At 48.7% G+C, this 20,020-nt stretch overlaps 8 protein-coding genes across 8 annotated transcripts; 6 read left to right on the top strand and 2 right to left on the bottom strand.

Moving 5' to 3' along the window:
- Positions 1–138: 138 nt before the first annotated feature.
- FTJAE_219 (translation machinery-associated 22) lies at positions 139–972 on the bottom strand (the record flags this gene model as incomplete). Its single annotated transcript, XM_037348358.1, has 5 exons — positions 139–333; positions 384–601; positions 657–744; positions 815–834; positions 912–972. The coding sequence occupies 5 exons, from the start codon at positions 970–972 to the stop codon at positions 139–141; spliced, it is 582 nt and encodes a 193-aa protein (XP_037212567.1).
- Positions 973–2,694: 1,722 nt separating this feature from the next.
- Positions 2,695–5,658, top strand: FTJAE_220 (uncharacterized protein; the record flags this gene model as incomplete). The annotated part of the gene is made up of 1 exon (XM_037348370.1): positions 2,695–5,658. One exon carries the CDS (start codon positions 2,695–2,697, stop codon positions 5,656–5,658), a length of 2,964 nt encoding a protein of 987 aa, XP_037212568.1.
- Positions 5,659–6,835: 1,177 nt separating this feature from the next.
- On the top strand, positions 6,836–7,868 carry FTJAE_221 (prohibitin PHB2; the record flags this gene model as incomplete). Its single annotated transcript, XM_037348381.1, has 3 exons — positions 6,836–7,079; positions 7,135–7,490; positions 7,548–7,868. 3 exons carry the CDS (start codon positions 6,836–6,838, stop codon positions 7,866–7,868), a joined length of 921 nt encoding a protein of 306 aa, XP_037212569.1.
- A 658-nt stretch (positions 7,869–8,526) lies between these two features.
- On the top strand, positions 8,527–8,964 carry FTJAE_222 (ubiquitin ubl1; the record flags this gene model as incomplete). The annotated part of the gene is made up of 4 exons (XM_037348392.1): positions 8,527–8,537; positions 8,608–8,662; positions 8,722–8,804; positions 8,871–8,964. The coding sequence occupies 4 exons, from the start codon at positions 8,527–8,529 to the stop codon at positions 8,962–8,964; spliced, it is 243 nt and encodes an 80-aa protein (XP_037212570.1).
- Positions 8,965–9,538: 574 nt separating this feature from the next.
- On the bottom strand, positions 9,539–10,690 carry FTJAE_223 (RNA polymerase II transcription factor SIII (elongin) subunit A; the record flags this gene model as incomplete). The annotated part of the gene is made up of 1 exon (XM_037348402.1): positions 9,539–10,690. One exon carries the CDS (start codon positions 10,688–10,690, stop codon positions 9,539–9,541), a length of 1,152 nt encoding a protein of 383 aa, XP_037212571.1.
- Positions 10,691–11,693: 1,003 nt separating this feature from the next.
- On the top strand, positions 11,694–12,970 carry FTJAE_224 (transcription initiation factor TFIIF subunit; the record flags this gene model as incomplete). Its single annotated transcript, XM_037348413.1, has 4 exons — positions 11,694–11,984; positions 12,032–12,314; positions 12,370–12,572; positions 12,629–12,970. 4 exons carry the CDS (start codon positions 11,694–11,696, stop codon positions 12,968–12,970), a joined length of 1,119 nt encoding a protein of 372 aa, XP_037212572.1.
- Positions 12,971–13,520: 550 nt separating this feature from the next.
- Positions 13,521–14,327, top strand: FTJAE_225 (UPF0655 protein; the record flags this gene model as incomplete). The annotated part of the gene is made up of 1 exon (XM_037348424.1): positions 13,521–14,327. One exon carries the CDS (start codon positions 13,521–13,523, stop codon positions 14,325–14,327), a length of 807 nt encoding a protein of 268 aa, XP_037212573.1.
- Positions 14,328–15,774: 1,447 nt separating this feature from the next.
- FTJAE_226 (uncharacterized protein) lies at positions 15,775–18,477 on the top strand (the record flags this gene model as incomplete). Its single annotated transcript, XM_037348435.1, has 6 exons — positions 15,775–16,063; positions 16,410–16,660; positions 16,708–16,775; positions 16,825–16,985; positions 17,032–17,816; positions 17,863–18,477. The coding sequence occupies 6 exons, from the start codon at positions 15,775–15,777 to the stop codon at positions 18,475–18,477; spliced, it is 2,169 nt and encodes a 722-aa protein (XP_037212574.1).
- Positions 18,478–20,020: the final 1,543 nt, after the last annotated feature.

Raw genomic sequence — 20,020 nt, forward strand, 5'->3', positions numbered from 1 at the left:
ACTGGATAGCTCCATGTTGCCTTATGATATTCTTTTGAAACTGTATATGCCCATAAGAAACACAGGAGCGCGAGTGTTTACAAAAAAAAATAACACTCTGGAATTTCAATCGCCAATGCCTTTTGGTATCTCCCAAACTTATGAACCACCCTTCTTCTTCTTCTTGTCTTCGACGAGTTCAATATGATCCTCGGGGATCTGCTTGTACTTCTCAAGCAGGAACTCTTCCAATTCAACGCTGACATCACCTTGCACAACAATCTCTTCTCCGCCACCTGGAAGCTTGGTCACTGAAGAGCCTGTAGCAAACTTCTTGCCAAGATCTTTGGCGACCTATGGTATGTTCAGTATGGGGTGATCATCCGCTGAGGTAGGCAACCCACCTTCTTGAGTTCCAAGTCAAACGACTCTAGTCCAATCACAGCCGTGACAAACTTCTTCTTGTTTCGCTCAATGCGCTTGATAGTGACGACACTCTTGGCTAACAGGTCGGCATGTTTTGCCTCGGCGGCTTCAGCCTTAGCGGTCTTCTTCTGTGCGTCCTTTGCGGCTCGTTTCTGGGCTTCGACGGATAGTGATGCGGTAGCAGCCTCAAGGGCCTCTATACGGCTTATTGTCAATGCATGTCCGCGTGCCGGACATTTTAAACTTCGTACCTGCGGACCAGATCCTGTTGTAAAGCTCTGGTTCGTTCTTTTCTAGCCACTCCTGGCACTTCTTAACGGTTCCGCCATACTCGCAGTACTACTTGGCCGATTGATCAGTTTTTGGAACTCTCTCGACAATGCGTGGATTCCTGAAAGGAGAGTTTTACCTCCGGAGGCAGAGTGCAAACTGTGAGGAAGGTTGTGTCAGCTATTGATTCTAGCTCTGCATCATAATCAACTAAACACCGTTATAAAAGAACATACCGCCACAATACTTGACAATACGACCCTGGGGCTCGCCCTCAGATTGCTCAACGTCAGCCATAGAGATCTCAATCTATATGCTTTAATAGTAAGTGTATGTAAAGAGCGTGCTGCAAAAAAAGGTTATAGTTGTATGGAATCGATACGCGTTTCTTTGCTCGTGCTAGATTGATCTTGCTTAACCTATGGCGGGGTAAATTTCATGGAGGGGCACTTGGGCCTTGTCCCGGGCAAGGTGAGCCAAGGTGAACCGGCCAAGGTGAGTAAGGTGAGTGAGCGATGGAAGGCCAAGTAATACAGGACTGGCCTCACCTGCCTAGGTAACCCACAGTGGGTGGAGTTCGGAGCCTGAGGCAGCACAATGCAAGGCTTGCCGACTTTAGTACCTAAATAGATCCCCAAGCAAACCGCATCACAAGACTCATCCATGCAACGCGATGGGTAAAAACGAGCACTACGTAGTACCCGTTGGTGATGATGCCGATAAGGTTGCATCGAAATCATATGCGCGCTTGCTTGTACCGACGGCATTTCGGCCCCCGCAGCCAAGAGGGAGCGGGTGCTTACCGAGCCAACATCATGAGCCTCCTTGAGATCGTCGTGAAGTCGACCATGACCTACGTCACTTGTATCATATCCATAAGTCACTTGTTCAATATTATGAGCTGGATTTTGGATCGAAAATTATCAAACAATCACCTCACATCTCGGCGGTTGCCTCAACTCACGACGTTTGATCGATCAAACCATGGCCTGCCGAGCTGGCCATCCTCATTTCATCTTGAACTGTCTACGGCCAGTGATCTGTCCAAACGAGGCTACGCTCATTCAATGACATGCGAGTTGTTCGGAAATCGCTCCTTTCGGCCAGCTCTGTTGCATGACTTGTATCGATCGAGCGACCTCATGGCCTCTTTGTTCATGCGCTCGGGCAGTGCTATCACAAAATGTTTCTGCATTCAAGCAACTTGGGAGATGCAGGCCAAGAGGCAGTCCTGGCAGTTAGCCGCCGAAGAAACAACTTTACGGCTAATTGGCCCTACAGCGGTAACAATGGACCAATAGTCTCTCACGCCTGTAACTGTCATCACAACTTTCGCGCGCGCAACAGGTTCTACCCCTGTCAATCGCTGTCAGCCAAAAATAGAAATACACAATTCTGCTTCCTATTGGCTATTTGAGTATATTAGTTGTTCGATAGCGGGGATCAACCGACCTAGTGGCCGGGCATGGATGCTACCTTGATGCAACCTCTTCTGGTCTTGTCTACCGCCAACAAAGCTCACATATCTCTGATAGCCTTGTGTGCCAGTCAGGTTCTCCAGCAGCATATTGGCGCTCCCAGGCCCCGCCTCCACCACGCTTCGTGTGCGGCAAGCTCCCATGTCTGTCGACGCATCGGCCCACCTAGACGTGGAATTGGGATGTGCTACTGCAAGTGCGTGCCGCCCAACTCATTCTAACACACTTCGGATAGCCGCTCTAGCGAGCATTGGCGATTCTGGACCAGTTCTCGGGCTTTAAGACTATGAAAATCCCCCGGCCAGGAGTCTGGCCACTCTCTTCCGCATTCTCTTCTTTCTGTCTTCAGTCTTCCGTGCTGTGTCACTTCGCAGATCTGCATAGAGGCTTCGTTGATCGAGGCATCCTGTCGTTTTCACACACTTAATACTGACGCCGGTCGTCGACCAGATCTTACTATAACGACTAATACATAGCCTTGTTATTGCGTTGAGCCCCCGGGCACGAGTCAGATATCGGGAATAACTGACTGATACGCAACATGGCTGATACACAAAACCGATACTACCCCCTGGACTCTTCGCTGGCACGAAAGCACAGGGGGAGACTTAATCCTATAATTGAGGAGGATAGCGATGATGGTATGGTTCAAAACGGGGGTCGCAGGACAAGACGCGCAGGCAATGCCCAACTCAAGATTGAGGCATGGCTAACACCGATGAGCGACCACTTCCCTACACCAAGAGGAATGAACTATCTTTCTGCTCCTATTCTCCCATCATCACCTTCAACCGACTCGGCTGCCGACACTTCACCAACCACATCCAGTAACCCCTGGAACCGCCATAGTGTCGCCACCGAGGCCACGGAGTTCGAGGATCTCTATGATGTGACTGATGATGAAGAGGATATGCTCAAGCGAAAAGCGTCTGCTAGGTCGAGGCAGGTCCCTACCAAGCAACCGACCCCGCTTGTCATTCCAGCAACACGCGATAACTCTGTTGAGACGTGGTCTGCTGTGGACAATATGAAGAAGTCGATGACTTCTCCAGTCCCTCTGACTCCTTCCGTCAAACTGACAATGTCACCTGCTCAGATGGAGTTCATGCATGGGCAACATGCAGCAGAGACACCAACCATGTCAGCTCCCCCATCTTTGGATGGGAGCTTGACTTCTGAGCAGCTCGCGGCTATGAGTGCCCCGCCCACACCCATAATCGGAAACGAGGATTCGAATACCGAAGATGCTTGGGCTGGTGTTCAACTACAACCCGGCGCTCTCGCTACCCTCCATGCCCTTGCCAGTGGCGAGGAGAACCTCCATGAACAACCATCTCAAGTTCTTGAGGTGCCTGAGCAACATTCTGTCCAACCAACTGTTGAGATGCGACAGCAGCCATTGCGACTCATCACCAGCTTCCAGTCGCAGCCAGCTATCAACAGGGCCTTCTCTCCTAACCCCAACCGTCAGTCCCTTGCAGACCTGACAAAGCTTGATATTCCATCTCCAGGCGGTTTCTTCTCCGGTCTATCTCCGCGAAGCCGAAACACATGGCACATGCCCTCCAAGTCCCCCGAGGATATGCCACCACCTACGTCCACCACCGCTGAACAGTTCTACCGGTGTCCCTGGAATATGGATGCTTCGGTTCCCCCTGTCCCTAAGCGTAAGGAGCTCGTTGAGGATTTTTATCGCAGTGTCAGGTTTACACCCGCCCCCGCTGGGTCTATCGTTGAGCAAGTCGTTGAGCTCAAGGAGGAGGATGACTTCTCGGACGACATGCCCACTGCTCGACCCGTCTTCGAGCACAAGACTGCTCCCTCTACTGTCGAGTCCGCCAACACCCCAGCTTCACCCCGGGCTGAGGATGCTCCCACCGAGATTGTGGTCGACTACGATCCTGAGTATGCTCGCAAGCAACAAAAGGAGGCTCTCTCCCATTTTGATCGCACTGAACTTTGGCTTATGGCCCAACGATCTTACCTTCGTGGTGTCCAGGATGAGTCAACCGAGGACGATGGGGGGCTCAACACCATCACTGAGGAGGCTGAGGAGGAGATTGAAGCTCCTCAAATTCAAACTGAACTTCCTCCCCTCAAGGTTCAGCAAGAAACTTCGATTGTTCCTGTCAAGAAGAGCGTTCGTTTCTCCAGCCTTGTCTCAACTTCTGATCACCCAAAGCGTCTGCCTTCCATGCTCGTCCGCCGCGAGTCTGCCTACTATCGGGCATTTCAAGACTACATCATCCGCATACAGCGCCAAGATGTATTTGTCCACCAGCTTGCTCGATTTGAGGCCATCCAGGCCCAGCGTGTTTCCCTTAAGGAATCTCACCGCAACCAGCTTCTCGGCAAGTACCAGCTCAGCGTCGTTCCCCAGTCCGCCAAGAAGAGACTCAGCGCCAATGTTGCTCGTGGCGATGATAACATCATTGACGACCCTGAGAAGCTCCGCCGAGAGAAGGAAGTTGAGGCCATGAACCAAATGACCGTTGCTGCGTGGCACGTTGCCGCCATGAAGATGCTCAACGGTGGTCGCCTCATTTCTGCTCCAGTGACCAAACGACTGGCTCGTCTTTCTCGCACAGCCCCTGGACATGGCAGTACTACTCGCGAGCGCGCTAGAGTCCTTGACTTGGGCGGGCAGACTACCTGTGACTGGGCGTGGCACTGCGCGCTCCAGTACCCCAACACCAAGGTCTACACTGTCACAACCAAGTCCATTCGTCAACTTTCCAACTGCAATGTCCGCGGTCCCCCAAACCATCGACAAGTTGCTGTTGAGAAGTTTTCTCGTCTCCCTTTCTCAGACAACCATTTCGATCTCATTTCTGCCCGAGAGCTTCACAGCATCCTCAAGCTTTTTGGCGAGAACGGGGAAGACGAGTGGGACACGTGTCTCAAGGAGTGCATGCGCGTTCTCAAGCCTGGTGGCTATCTTGATTTCTCACTCTTGGATTCAGACATCATCAACGCTGGTCCCGTTGGGCTGGCAAAGAGCGTTGAGTTTGGCTTTGCCCTTAAGACTCTTGGTTATGACCCTAATCCTACCAAGCTTTGGCTTGGTCGCCTGGCCCGTGCCGGCTTCCAAGACACTCGCCGCATTTGGATGTGTCTGCCCATGGGTGCCAGGCGAAATATGTTCAAGCCTCCTAGCCCTCCTTTGAAGGATAGCCCTAATGGCCAGGATGTCAAGACCTGCCAGATGGACGCCATGGTTATGGGAAGCAGTGATGATATTGCTAGCGCTTGCAGCATTGCTGGTGGCTGGAACTGGGAGCGATGGCTCCTCCGCTGTGAGATGGAGAAGGTTGCTGGTGAGCTCCGGCTCGCCGATACTACTACTACTGGAACTGCCATGGAGGAAGCTGGCAAGTGTCTGGATGGCGTCGCTGCCGTGTTCGAGGAGGGCCGAAACTGCAAGTCCGGCTTCCGAATGCTCAACGGTTATGCTCAGAAGCCCAAGGCTGGTACTGAGACCATCAAGATTGCTCTCTGTGAGTGATCTGCTAAACATTGAAGATTCTCTTTTGTCAACCCGCACTCGCTCGACATTTTTCATATATACCTAGATGAAGGTTTATTTTTTTGGGGGGATTGGATGTAGGAAAGGACACAATAACTTAAGTATGAGAGATGATGTTGGGATGCGTGATGATTACACGCGTAATGGCGGTTCGTTAGGTCAGGTTGCATGTGCTTGGCGAATGGGGTATGGGATATATCATGTTATGTGCTTACAGATACCATTGTAAATAGTACAGAACATGGTGTTGTGATCCTCTTTGACGGAATAAAGGTTTCTTTTGTATGAATATTACTTGAATAGGAATGAAAAATATTGAGAGGAGCAAACACAACTTAATTATATAGCTCAAAAACAAAGACGCAGTGTTGCTCACCAAGTCAGGCCAATATTGAAAGTGTGTGAGATTGGTCTTGCGAGACAATGGACAATGCCAGCTTGTGTCATCTCATCATAAGTCAGGAAAATAATTCATAGTAGTTATAGTGTTCATGGATACCTTAGGTATTTAGCGTAACACATGATTAACTATCTATGTTGGATTATGCCTTTAAGAAGCTTTATTAATATGCTGACTGGGCCTCTGCCTCAGTTGAAGTGATGCTACACTAGCAATATGAATATTGAGAATAATATCAAATATCGATTCTCATTAATATGTTATATAATGGACGGATCTGATAAACTCATTTGTGGTCACATACCTTCTCTGCTATAATTCAGGGTAGGTTATACTCACATCAACCATCAACACACAGGAAGCTAGTACGATGTAGGCGGCGATAGACTGCATGGTGCAATGCACTTTAAAATAAAACAAGATGAAAATGACTACATAAAGCATCTAGCGGCATAGTGCATGATCAGGTAACACTTTATTATTGCCAACCATTTTGCTGCCTTGTCTATTGCTTTTCTGGTATACTCTGGCTTAGACCAATAATTGAAGGCCAAAGGCAAATGTATGTTGTTCTGGAAGGGGAAAGGCTGGGGCGGGCAAAAAACGGGGACCCACATTAGCCGACAGCTTCAATCGAGTAGCTTCATGACCATCATTGACGACTACACGGACGCCTAAAACCATCACCACCAAAGTCAGTCGACATATCACATCGGTTCAATTCGTCCACGCTCGCTCCGAAAATATACATCCGCAATGTCGAACAACAACTGGCAGGAGGAAGCCATGCGCCGCCTTCGACAGATGCAGCAGGCTCGTGGTGGTGTTGGAGGAGGTGGCCCTCAGATGCCTCGAGCAGCCGGTGGTGCCCTCTTCGGCGGTCTACTACTCGCTGGTGGTGCTCTGTTCCTGTCAAACTCCCTATTCAACGTCGATGGTGGTCACAGAGCCATCAAGTACCAGAGGCTAAGTGGTGTGAGCAAGGAGATCTACAATGAAGGTGCGAGAAAACGAACTTCGGAGGATTCGGCTCAGACACTTACTTGGGCAAACAGGAACGCACATCAACATCCCTTGGTTTGAGACACCAATTGTGTACGATGTCCGAGCAAAGCCACGCAATGTTGCGTCTCTGACCGGAACCAAGGATCTGCAGATGGTCAACATCACCTGCCGTGTGCTCTCTCGCCCACAGATTGATGCTCTGCCTCAGATCTACCGTACACTAGGCACCGACTACGACGAACGTGTGCTGCCGTCTATTGTCAATGAAGTTCTCAAGAGTGTCGTTGCTCAGTTCAACGCTAGCCAGCTCATCACACAGCGAGAGAATGTTGCCAGGCTGGTTCGAGAGAACCTTGCTCGACGAGCCGCTCGATTCAACATTCTCCTCGACGACGTATCTCTAACTGTAAGCAAACAACCCCATGCTTGAACAAGAGCATCTGATCTGACTGACATCCCCTAGCACCTTGCCTTCTCTCCCGAATTCACAGCTGCTGTTGAGGCTAAGCAGGTTGCCCAGCAAGAGGCGCAACGAGCTGCTTTCATCGTCGACAAGGCTCGACAGGAGAAGCAGGCCATGGTTGTCAAGGCACAGGGTGAGGCTCGCTCTGCTGAACTGATTGGTGAGGCTATCAAGAAGAACAAGGCCTATGTTGAGCTCAAGAAGATTGAGAACGCTCGACAGATTGCTGCTCAGCTCCAAGAGGCTGGCTCTAAGAACAGACTCATGCTTGACTCTGAGGGTCTGGGTCTCAATGTCTTTGACAGTAATGACAAGAACTGATCGGATGATATGGACGGATGAGCCGCGAACGAGGAGAGGTGCTTATGGATTTTTAATGAACTCTCCACTGTATGTCTACCGAAAGGGTTGTACTATTAGGAATAATGAGGTAGAAAAGTCGAACTACCAATTCTGCTCTGCTGCAAACGATTTCATAGAATTTGGTCTTAATTCACCAAGGAGAAGTGAACCACTGCTGACGCAAACGACGCGAAACAGTAGTAGAGTCTCGAAACTCGGCTCTTCCATTGACACAAAGACATAAGTGAGTACGTATCTACCTTACCTAGGTACTTAGGTATGCAAATATTGGATATTCAATCTTGGTATTCGCTGAAGGCCTCTAACCATCATGAGCCGCAGAACTCACAATAGGAGGCACTGAGTGCCTAAGCAGCTAAGGTAGGAGGTATATCGCCGAGGTAGGCAACAGCTCCAGTCACTGCAAGGGTCGCCCCTCCCCCTCCGTCAGTGTTAGCCCATAACCCCACCATTGAATCAATCAAGCTCAGTCAGCCCAACAGCCGCCAATGCTTTGACCTTCACATCAGCCTCGCATACTCGAAACCTACGCGACACTTTTTTCTTTGCTCTTTGCAAACTCTTGTAATATCCCTCGAACACACAACACCCCCGGTTCCTCACTACCGCCGCCAGAATGTTGATCAAGTACGTCACATGCCGGAAATTCGATGTCATGCTGGCAAACATGGGAGCAAACTAACACTGCGATAACTAGGGTCCGCACATTGACCGGCAAGGAGATCGAGCTGGATATTGAGTCAGACTACAAGGTAAATATCGGAAGGCGCCAGACAGTTGAAGCAGAGAGATCTTAGCTGACCGCTTGTAGGTCTCCCAGATCAAGGAAAAGGTCGAGGAGAAGGAGGGTATCCCGCCCGTCCAACAGCGACTTATTCATGGCGGCAAGCAAATGTACGTTCCCATATAGACTTTTGAACGAACAGCATGTCTTTCAGTATGCTAACGCACCCTGTCTAGGACCGACGACAAGACTGCTGCCGAATACAATCTCTCCGCTGGTGACACTCTCCATCTCGTTCTCGCCCTTAGAGGAGGACGATGGATGGCATAAACACATCGAACGAATATTTGAGCGAACATAGTGGACCTCATCCCGACATAACGAGTTCGCCGCTCGACAACCGAGGATGACGAGGGATCACTGTACTAGGTAGAATTACTGAACACAGTACAACAGCTTGAACCCACGGGATCATGATGTCGAGTCAGCTGGAGCAGTCATGCGCGAACACTGCTGCTAGTACCAAACACTCTCAGAAGACACGGTGATAATACCAGAAGATACTATAAAGTTATTTTGATTGATTAAGCATCCCGTTTTAGCAAGCCTGGCTATGCTTATCTTTCACTCGTGGTCTTGATACTCTCATACACATCGCAAATTGGCACAAGCGCCAGCCTCGAATTCCATTCTATTCCCAGTCTAATTCCACGATTCATGGACTATTAGTCCGCCGTCATTGCTGCCATTCGCTTGTAGCCGTTGGTTCCCTTAATATGGCCCGTTATACACTGTACTCCCGTAATGCAAATGGGGTTGGAAATTGCCCCTCAAATAAACCTCCCTACAAACCGTGCCAAACATAAAAAACAAAGAGAAACACGAAGAATTGCTTTTTTGGACCTCAAGCTCTTTTCTTAGGCTTCATGAAGACATCCGTAGCCTTGCGCTTGCGTGGTCCGATGCCCGGATTCGGTCGTGTGTTTGTGAGACGTGTAGGTGAAGATTGTTCGGTCGGCTCTGGAGAAAGAGATATGTGTTTCTGTTGAGGGGCAGGAGATAACGATTTTCCAGCTGAAGTGGCCGCTCTGGGCCTTGAAGATGTTGTGATTTGAGGTTTAGGACCCTTATAGCTGTTGGATAGAAGACCAGTTTGCCTGACCTTGCTTGTAGAATCGCTGTGTCCAGCAGCAGCAGGCTTCTTCAGAGGAGACGACGATAAATGGGACGAAGCCTTTCGACGGGGTGCCGGCAGCTCATCGTCAAACAGATCATCCCCATCTTCCGAATCAGAGTCCGAGATATATTGCGCCCGTGCTTCATGGGTTTCAACTACATCAGATACTGCTGATTTTGGCGGAGGAGGGAGCGGAGGTCGGATCGTTGGCTTGGCGGCTCTCTGATAGTCGCCCACCATAGCTGCAGGCGCCTTGCGGAGTTTTGTAATAGCATTTGATGCTTGTGTTGGCCTTGACAGTGCGCCGTGGATACTGGCAATCTCCTTCGTCTCTCGTCGGACTTTGCGCATGACGCTTGCACCATTATGAGTCTTGGTACGACTTCCCCTGTTGAATGCGAGCGTGCTTCCATTTGGGTCCCGCGCTCCAAATCCCCAAGCCTTCTTTGGCCCGACTCTGCCTCCTCGGGGCAAGAGTCTTCTGTCATCGACAATCTTGCTGGTGTTCTTCTCCTTGTCCTCCTTGAGTCCCATGAGAGCATTCTTGAGCTTCGCCTCACTTTCCAAGAGGGCCTTCTGGTGATCTGACCTGTATTTCTCATACACACGATACCATTTAGTTGGGTTTGGTGGTTTGTATGCCTTTTGCTTGACTTCCATAGGAAACTCATGCTTGATAAGCTTCAGCCATACCTCACCTGTCTCGCCCTGTATTTGAGGTGAGTTTAGTTCGATAGTTCGTAGTTGTTTCGCGTTATCGATCTTGAGGAGAAGGAGGCGGACTGCTTTATAAGGAAGATAATCGCCAACACTGTCGAGTTCGCGGATGTTTTTGATGCATGCCGCAGTGGCAAGTTCCAACAGAGACTTGGGTGGCATCTTGAATCTCGGAGTCGTGCCAAAATTTCGTTCATAAGTTTCGGAAGCCCATGCGATCCTGATAGTGTGTATATGGGGAGATATGTGGAGGGTTCCGTGATAATTGTAACGACGCCTGAGTACGGAGTAGCAGTGTTAAAAGTTGAGGAGTAAGACGGACTAAGGCGGCGCAGGGTTATACAAGGTAAGGGGGTGACACAGTGGAAGAAAGAAGGGTGATTAAGTGTTGAGCTCCCTGGGGAGGTAGCCGAGCATTGCTATAAAGAAAGCGACAACATCGTAAATGTGTGATGTTCCGAGAGAGTTGAGATCTTGAAAGTGTACTCGAAAGTCAAAGTAAGCCTTTGTAGCTAGGTTGGGTTTGAGCCACGACGTAGTTGTCAGGGATATGATAGGCCAGGAACTCGCTCCACTGGCAAATGGGGATTAGATAGGCCTCGCCTCATCGAATTAGCGTGAATATAAACCGGCCGATCCTCAAAGCACTCAATCACTGGCACAAAGAACATATAACTTACTACCTATTAATAGGAGTGTGCTTGGATTAGATTCCACCCGCAGCTGCTATTACCATGTCTACGTTAAGTAACTAATATCACCTTTCAGTTGGCTGTAGGCTATACTGTGCGAGCTGATGGATGAAGTACAGTACATACGAACAAAGGCGATTCTGTTCTCATGATCCAATCAGAGCTCCACACCTCCATACCGACACCGTGTACATAGCTCCATTGTGGTACTGTACTACCTAGGCATGAGAAAGGCTCGCCATGAGCTTGCCTGGGTCTCCACTCAAAGACATCATTCACGACCTGATAGCCATTCTCTGGGGCGCGCGAATCAACAAGGCGCATGCAAAGTTCCTCCTTTCTTCTGTACAGAGGCATCCTAAACTTTGGATAAACTTCATATCCTAAACATTTTGCACACAGCACCTATCCAAGGTCCTCCGACTTATCGCATCTCCAAGTATTCCTCGTCCTGCACAACTTCGACCACCATCATGGCCGATTCCTTCATCAAGCAGGAGCCGTACATCAAACCCGACCCCGAGGCGTCTGGTTCTCCTGCGCAAGTTGACGAAGAAGATCTGTATGAAGATGCTGGCGACCTCGAATTCTACGAAAAAGGAGACGAAAGACCTAGTTCCTTCGAGCAACTCTACCTCGCGCGCGTTCCTCGATACATGTGGGAAGCTTGGTCTAAATTGACGGAGCGACTCGGCGACGACGACGAAATTCAGATTGGCACTCTGCGAACATGGGTTGAAAAAAGACCCGATGGTAGCGAAGATGTACGCATACCCGATGAGACATCATGACACCATACTAATATACATAGACCAAACTTCGCATGCTTCTCTCCGCCAACTGCCCGGAGCATCAGGTGCTGCCTCGCGAATACGATCTGGTAGTCCAAGAACAAAACGTTAGCAACCACTTCATTTTCAGCGAGGAGGATTTGCCTGGCTTTAAGGCGCGAAGCAAGGCGCGACAAGAGGCTGCCGATGCTGGTATCCCTGCCTCATTGTTGAGGCAGAAACAAGGCAACAACAACGGAGCAGAACGACCGAGCTACGACCGTAGGAGTCGATATCAACCATACTATCGCAAAGCTGTCCCGAGTAAGCTTAGTTTCGCATAGCCGTGCCACGAATAGGTGCTAACAAACCGTCACAGAAAAGACAAAGATCTTTGGCAAGATTGCCTATGATGTTCGTGTTGAGCCCCACGGCAAAGATGAGGAAGAGCGGGTGCTTCAGCAGAAGATCCTGGATGCAGAGGCGAACAAATCCAAGGTCCAAATCATCAGTCGACACGCAGCTTCAGCCGTAGTGAACCCTGGAACTACCCGCGCAGCCGAATTCGGAGACAGCTTCATCGTACGTTTTGTTCCCGTCCAGTCTTTCATTCTCGGTTATGTTAACAAACGTCACAGAAAAACATCGCTGCCACAGCCAAGCCAAAGAAGGGCGAGGTATTCAAGGCAGCCCGTATTCCAGAGAACCAGCTTCTGGATCTCATTTTCGATTGTTTCCGCCAGTATCAGTATTGGTCAGTGAAGGCTTTGCGACAAAAGCTTCAGCAGCCCGAACAGTACCTTCGACAGGTGCTCGAGAAGATTGCTGTTCTTAACAAGAGTGGCCGGTTCGCCAACCAGTATTGCCTGAGCGATGCCTACCGCGACAAGGGTGGCGCAGAGGCCCAGGAGGCTGCTGCTGAACCTGTCGATGACGATGAGGACGATGCAGAGATGGAGGATGTGTTGCCCGTTTCCTAGTACCAGCATCGACGGACTTCTTAGAAGAGGATAAAAAGGGGCAAAATTTCACTTCAAGGATAACGAGCGGAGGATATCATTTAATGTGGTGTTCGAAGGATTCAGGGTAGGGTTTTTAGAGCGGCGATACCCTTCTAGTCTTATAGATTACCAGTTGTAATCAATCATCTAGCGAAACGTTTTGAGAGCCGTAATTCGCGTGTCAACTGAAGCTATCTTTATTTTATCCGACCTGAGATTGAACTTGGACTATAGCATTCTTGGCTGGGCTACTCTCGCACTTGGTTATCATGATCCACTCACTATTGTTCTAGATCATAGCTACCTACGTAATAACTTCCCCGCAGTAACCAATAATGCAATCTAAACTGGTCGGAGGCGAGGTTCTTTCCGACTGTTACAAGACCGGATCAGCTGCTGTCCAAAGCCTGGAATCACCCTCTTGGCTCAGATGTATGAATTCATATACACTCTTCTTCTCTTAATCCACCGGACAACCCCGCTTATGACCAAGGCTCGAGACAACATTTACTATCCGACCTGTCTCAAGATGCATCTGGTATTCGACTTTGATGGCACAATCACCCAAGAAGATTCTATTGGGGAGCTTGCTCGCTCAGCTCTCGAGATACAGAGGAACAAATATGGCCATGACCTCCAGACTTCTTGGGACCAAGTGGTGCAATCCTATGTTGCCGATTACAGACACTACAAAGACAACCATCCATCACCAGAGGTTACTCGAACATCTGTGGATCATGAGATCAAATTCCTATCAGGAATGAAAGATGTGGAAGAGAAGTCTCTACGACGCATTGCTGACTCACGCATCTTTGCTGGTCTAGACGCTGAGACGTTGTCGCAAGCTGGTGCTGACGCTGTCAAGGCCGGCAGAATTAAGCTCAGAGATGGATTTACGGATCTTATAACCCTGGCAAGACAGAGAGGCTGGGATGTGAGTGTCATATCGGTCAATTGGTCCCGGGCCTTTCTACGAGGCGCTCTTTTACCACATAAAATTGAGGTTATTGCCAACGAACCGGCTTCAGATGGAACAATAAAAGGACCAGAATTTTTCGAGGGGAGAATGACCAATGTGTGCGAGAAGAAGAAAGCTTTGAAACACATCATCAACGAGAAGGACGGGGAGGTGATTTATTTTGGGGACTCGACCACGGATATGCAGTGTCTGCTTACAGGAGGAGTAGTCATATCGGACAACGAGGAGTCCCCCTTGCTAAAGACTTTGAAAAGGGTCGGCATTGAAGTGCCACATATTGGAGAGAAGAGAAATGGTAAAATATCCTGGGCGAGGAACTTTCGAGAAGTACTGGATAGTGGCTTGTTAGAAGCCTGAGGCTTAGGACAAAGTTTCCGGTTCCTGAAAGAGTCCTATGTCTCTTTGTTGTTGGTGCTAATAGCACATGGATGTACATGGTATTTTGAACATCAAAGCGTTTGACAAAGCGTGCATGCTCGAACTCAAGACCTGTGATGACAACCCTGTGAGCTCACGGACGCTTGCCGAATTAAGTACCTTCTTAATATATTTGCGTTTCTTAGTCCACGTAATATTCACATTGGATGTGATCACTGAATGCTTTAAAAGGAACTTAAGTGAAGCTGGTCCGCCACACATGATGTGTTGTTTTGTTCTGGAATTACTTGTTCATGCATGTCACTTGTCACAATGAATCAACAAACAAAGCCTATATGAACATGTGAACCATTCACTTTTCTGAGAGATATAAAAGCGATGAAATGCACGTTTTTGTCAAATTTCCTCTCCTAGTTCAGGGATCCCTCACCACAACCTCCAAACTCCGCAAAAGGATTATCAGTATGTGCGTCTACGGTCGAGTCGTTTTTAAATGTGCCCACGAGCGCTGGGGCATCTGCGTAAAGCGATGCCAAACAGCCAAAGACTTCAGCGATGGAAATTTAACCCATGACTGTGTCATCAAGAAGCCTCATGTACCGACTTCGCGGAGGATACAGACAATGTGCAACAAATGTATCACCATGGATGGCAAACTCGACAGGGCAAAGAAGAGCATTGACGATGTTAAGCAAAAACTGAAGAGCATAGAAGAGAGGAAAATCAGGGATGGACAGACGGAAGAGAACAAGATCGATAACAGTAAGAAAGTGGGGAGGAAAGATGAGAACAGGAATAGTAATGAAACGAGCTCCTGGAGTTTCGGGACGGGACTTGGGAGTATTACTGAGGAGAGCGAAGCTGAGGATGAGTCTGCAAGTGATGGAAGTAGTCGAGGCAGTTCACAAGTCTCCAGCACTGAAGGAAGTGTATAAAGCAGTAAAACCGGATGACCAAATGTCAGAATACATGGAGAAGCCCAGTAATATCTTAATTGGAAGCCTGCAACTTGTCTGGCTCCCCTCAACTATTCAGGTATACGACATAATAAAACCCCGATTATGCACCCATTCACTTATGATTTTTCTATAGGCACGTAAAATTCAGAATGTGCCAACCGAATAGACTATGATTGCCAGCGTTCTCTTGGTCTATATACTTGTACCTCTACCTCTCACCATCTTGTCGAAGTGCTGACATATTGTATGTCAACCAACCTATTCAGTATTTGCTCTATACACTGTCATTGTTAAAATCTCCTATGGCCAGCTTTAGTACGAAAGAACATCTGATATGTTGGGCAGCAAGACTGAGAGATTTCTTACCGTAAATGGTTATGAGTGCGAAGAACGAGTCCCGTGATGTTCGATGCATGTCACTCTATTCGAACCTGCGCCTCAATCTTTACGCCCGAGATAAACCCAGAATGGCAGCTCGCTATTATCGGGCTCTCAAAATAAGAGCCAATCCGGCTTTATCACTTGTCCCCGGATCTAAGCCACCACCGATCCGCTCCGTGCGGGTCCGCCCCGGAGACTCAACCGCCGTCTTATTCGCCGATCCGAAGCCGGTTAACGGGCCTGTCAACCGCTTCCTACTCAAATGGAAGTACGCAGCGAGGCTGTGGGATCTATCTCAGTCCTCGAAGTGGTCCCATGACGGCGTTATGCGTTGCCCGAAACCCTCCATGGAGAGTTGGGCTCTCAACGAACAAGGTACCCTTGTTTGGGGGCTGAAGAGCGATGTCTTGGCAGTCAGCATTCAGGACGATTCGACAATTCATAAACATGCTTGACCCGCCGCTGAACGCTCAGTAACATTGCGTGCATTGCATAGTTAGGGGTCAAAGACTGGCAATATTCTTCTCGCTTAAGGAGTGCATTCAGTACCTCCCCACCAACACTATCGACTCAATCTCAACAACTTCAGATTCTCATGAATCCAGAGTTCTCCACCCCATTCATTAGGGTGGCTGTTCTTCTCAAGTTCCGCAAGATCACGCTGTCGGTCTCCGGAGGAGGCGCAAAACCGCCTTAATGGGGCTGGTACACCACGGCCTAGACCTGTTCAACTACGATCAGGAAACCTGCTCTAACCAAGTTTTAATCACTGCAAAAGATACTCCGTCTAACATTGAATATGACGAGTATGTTGTATACAAGCGGTCGGAGCAACCTGGAGCACCATCCACCAAGCGGGATCCCTGGGTGGACGATGACAACCACATCACCCACCACTTTACTCGCGACGATGCTTCGGGAACAGCTCTCTTTGACCTAGCCTTTCGGCGTGGTCATATGCTTGACCGTGAAGTCAGTACATTTCGTTGAATAGAGAGCGGTGAACTAATAGTTCGAAGGGCAGTTTTCGAAAACCAGACGATGATGAAGCACCATCAGCCGGAATGGAAGGCCGAATACGCCGGGTGTAAGTCTAAACAATTAATGCACAAGATTTCTTGGTTAACTGAATACAGAATCTGTTTTAAGCGTAAAACTATTTATGACGGTGGTCGAGACATTCTCAGCATGACGGTTGATGACCTGGCTGCCATGAACCTTCATCCTGCCACGCTGCAGTACTCAACTCGAACTACCACAGAATCTAGATTTTGGTCAAAAGACAAATCTCAGCTTAGTAAGGCTTTTTTCAATGCCACATATAGGTCTATCTAACAATGTAGGTATTATTCTCGCATTCTCAGAGATGCCAAAGACGCCTTGTGACTTTCTGTCCATGACATACGATGTCCGTGAACGCTCCGCGACCATCCTTGTCCGACAGTCATGGGAGCCAAGACGACACAACCTCGATGACCTCGACGAATACGATCATCGTCTGGAGTCATGCAGAAATCATTGGGCGCACCCTCTCATAATGCCTGTCGTGCTTCTCCAAGTGCAATTTATGCGATGTGAAGAGGCTGTTATCGAGAACAACTCCAACGTGGCTCATTTGGAATACGATGTCAGCAACATTGCCGGCTTCGATGCTACAGAGACTGGGAGGCGTCTCAGTCGCACATTCAGCAATGGCAAAGATGGCGAGAGAATTGCGTGGGGCCCAAGCACCATGACCAAACTCATGAAAAGGGCACACGAAGTTCTCAAGGACACCATCAAACTTCTGGATACCATTCGTTGGATGGAGAGAGCTATAAAAGTGTTGATCTTGGCAGGAGACGAGTTGAATGAACGAATGGGAAACTACTCTAACTTCGGCAACGATCTCAGTATGTTGAGTCCCACGGTAATCGACCCTCAGGGTGGACCTCCCGCAGTGAGTCCAGTTCTGCCTCCCAGAGATCTCCCTAGGCTTCGATTTCCCGATGAAGTGACCGATGGGGATTCATTGGGGCCCCATTGGCATGAGATCAGACAGTATCTTGACGGTTTACTGCGTCTTTGCATGGGTCTTGAGACGGATAGGCGCATGTCGGAGGCCAGATGCCGTGCTCAGATCGACATGGTAAGTGGTACAAGTCGAAAGAGTGAACACCAACTAAAAGCAGTAGATCTACAGTAAGATGGCGCAAGAAGACAACATCCTGAACGCCCGAATGGCTGTAGCATCATCACGTGACAGTTCCTCGATGAAAGCTCTCGCCGTAATAACCGCCATCTTTCTCCCCGGCGAATTTCTTGGAACTCTCTTCGGCATGTCCATGTTTGACTGGCTTGGCCCAGATGAAGAAGACGACGATTCCTCGAGACCTATGACAGATCAGGTCAAGGTGAACCGCTTCGGAAAACACTTTTGGAACTATTGGGCGGCCGCGATCCCACTCACTCTTCTGATTTTGTTCGTCTGGCGAGCTTGGTGGGTTACCCAACATCGATATTTCAGACGTCATCTTTCGCGAGAACTTAGCGAGGAGCGTTTCTGGACCGCTGATGGGAAGCCGCGCAAGCTAGAACGAAGTTTCATTTGGGATTTCTTCTACCTTTCAGCAAGGCGTGATGAGAAACCACGGCCAGCAGATGACTTGGCTGAGCTGGAGACCATCCATTCTGGGGGGAAGGAATGGAATGATGGGGGTTTGACTGGGGCTACTAATATGAGGCAGAGACAGGTTTTGGAAACGAGGAAATGGAGTCTTCATCAGGGAGGGACAAACGTCACAGTTTAGATACAGATATAGAGAGAATCACTTTCAAGCCCTCTATGATTACGGTTGTTACTGTTGGGTATGTTTAATTTGAAGAGATGTTGTGTATGTTTAGGTATTTTTTATAGAGTATTTGATAATTGAGGCAAAGAATATTACACAACTTACAGTATAGGTTAGCTTATATATCCAGAAACATGATGATGTTTGATCATAATCTTCCAAGTCGTCATCTTGTGTCAATACATTCGTCTATGTGGCGATCCATAACTAAGCTAGGCTACAAGACGTCAATTCAGGTTATATCGTGCCGCGCCGTGCCGGGTTTATGGATTATAGGCTCATGCTATAGTGAACGAGTTGCGTTTGATGACCCTAATTGACAACGGGTTGGTCAAAGCGATATCCTAAAGAGATGTCGGGGATCCGGAGAATATAACAATGTCTCAGATCACAGATAAACTGCAGAATTTTCGATGCGAACGGGGCCACCGAGAGCTTACGAATCAAGTTTGTCAATGACTGGAATGCAAGTCGTAAATTGGAACGCCATGAGATGGTATGGCGATGGCTTCACTAGTTTAGTCTTAGGGTCAGCCATCTACAATCACGGAACAATTTAGTCACGAGCTCTCTACCGTAAAGAGTATGAATCAGGAACAACGAGGAGAGAAAAAACTGTTTATTTCAAATCACCAGAGCTTGGACGTTGTGCAGGCTGATCTAGAGAGCACACGTTGAACCGAATTATCCGTTGTTCATGAGTCCAGAATGTATATCGGCGACGCCTTTGCTAACGTTCAGCCTCTGGATCATGATCTAGACCCTTGATACTAGGGCAGTCTATTTTGTCTTGATTTCTTTTCTGTTTTGGAGCCAAGACAATGCTGAGGAGTTGCAGTTGTGAGATTATTGGAGGGGTCTTTGCTCCCTTCAAATGCGGGAGTGCAAGGGTAAGACGAGACATTGCCGGGAGCGGCGTCTTGTCTTTGCACGTCCATACGATATGTACAATAAAGGGTCGTTTTGGTGTGATTCAGGGAGTTCTTGGTTAGTGTTTCTCCCTTAGTTAATTGGATATATAGACAATATTAAACTCTTGTAAGGCAATTACAGGATTTCCAGATACATCCACTTTCAAACAATCACTTGTGCTTAATTAGGAAGGGAGGCACCAAAACCGCGCCAGGAACAGAAAGGAAGGCACAAAGATCGATCAAACGGAAGGAGGCTTACGCAGGAACAACTATCAGATCCCGACGCCATTCGGTTCCTAGGGAAACTCTACCTTGACCCTTCATCATCATGACCCACCCACAACCACATCATGAGCTTCACGCCCACAGCCTCTTTGTCAAGCCTCCCAAACTCTACCTGGCTTCATTGTGCCGCCCTTTTAATAACAAGAACTACAAAAGACAAAGATTGACAGCCACCACCATGTCTTAAACTCCGACCATTTTCCCTAGCGCCATGAACCACTGGTTCCAGACACTAAACTCATTCCTTATCAAGGCCCCAAGACATACCAAGTCCACGTTTTAGGGGCTTGCGGCGCTCGATA

This window comes from Fusarium tjaetaba (genome assembly GCF_013396195.1).
Source record: "Fusarium tjaetaba strain NRRL 66243 chromosome Unknown NRRL66243_c0000010, whole genome shotgun sequence".
In the NCBI taxonomy this organism is placed as follows: domain Eukaryota; kingdom Fungi; phylum Ascomycota; class Sordariomycetes; order Hypocreales; family Nectriaceae; genus Fusarium; species Fusarium tjaetaba.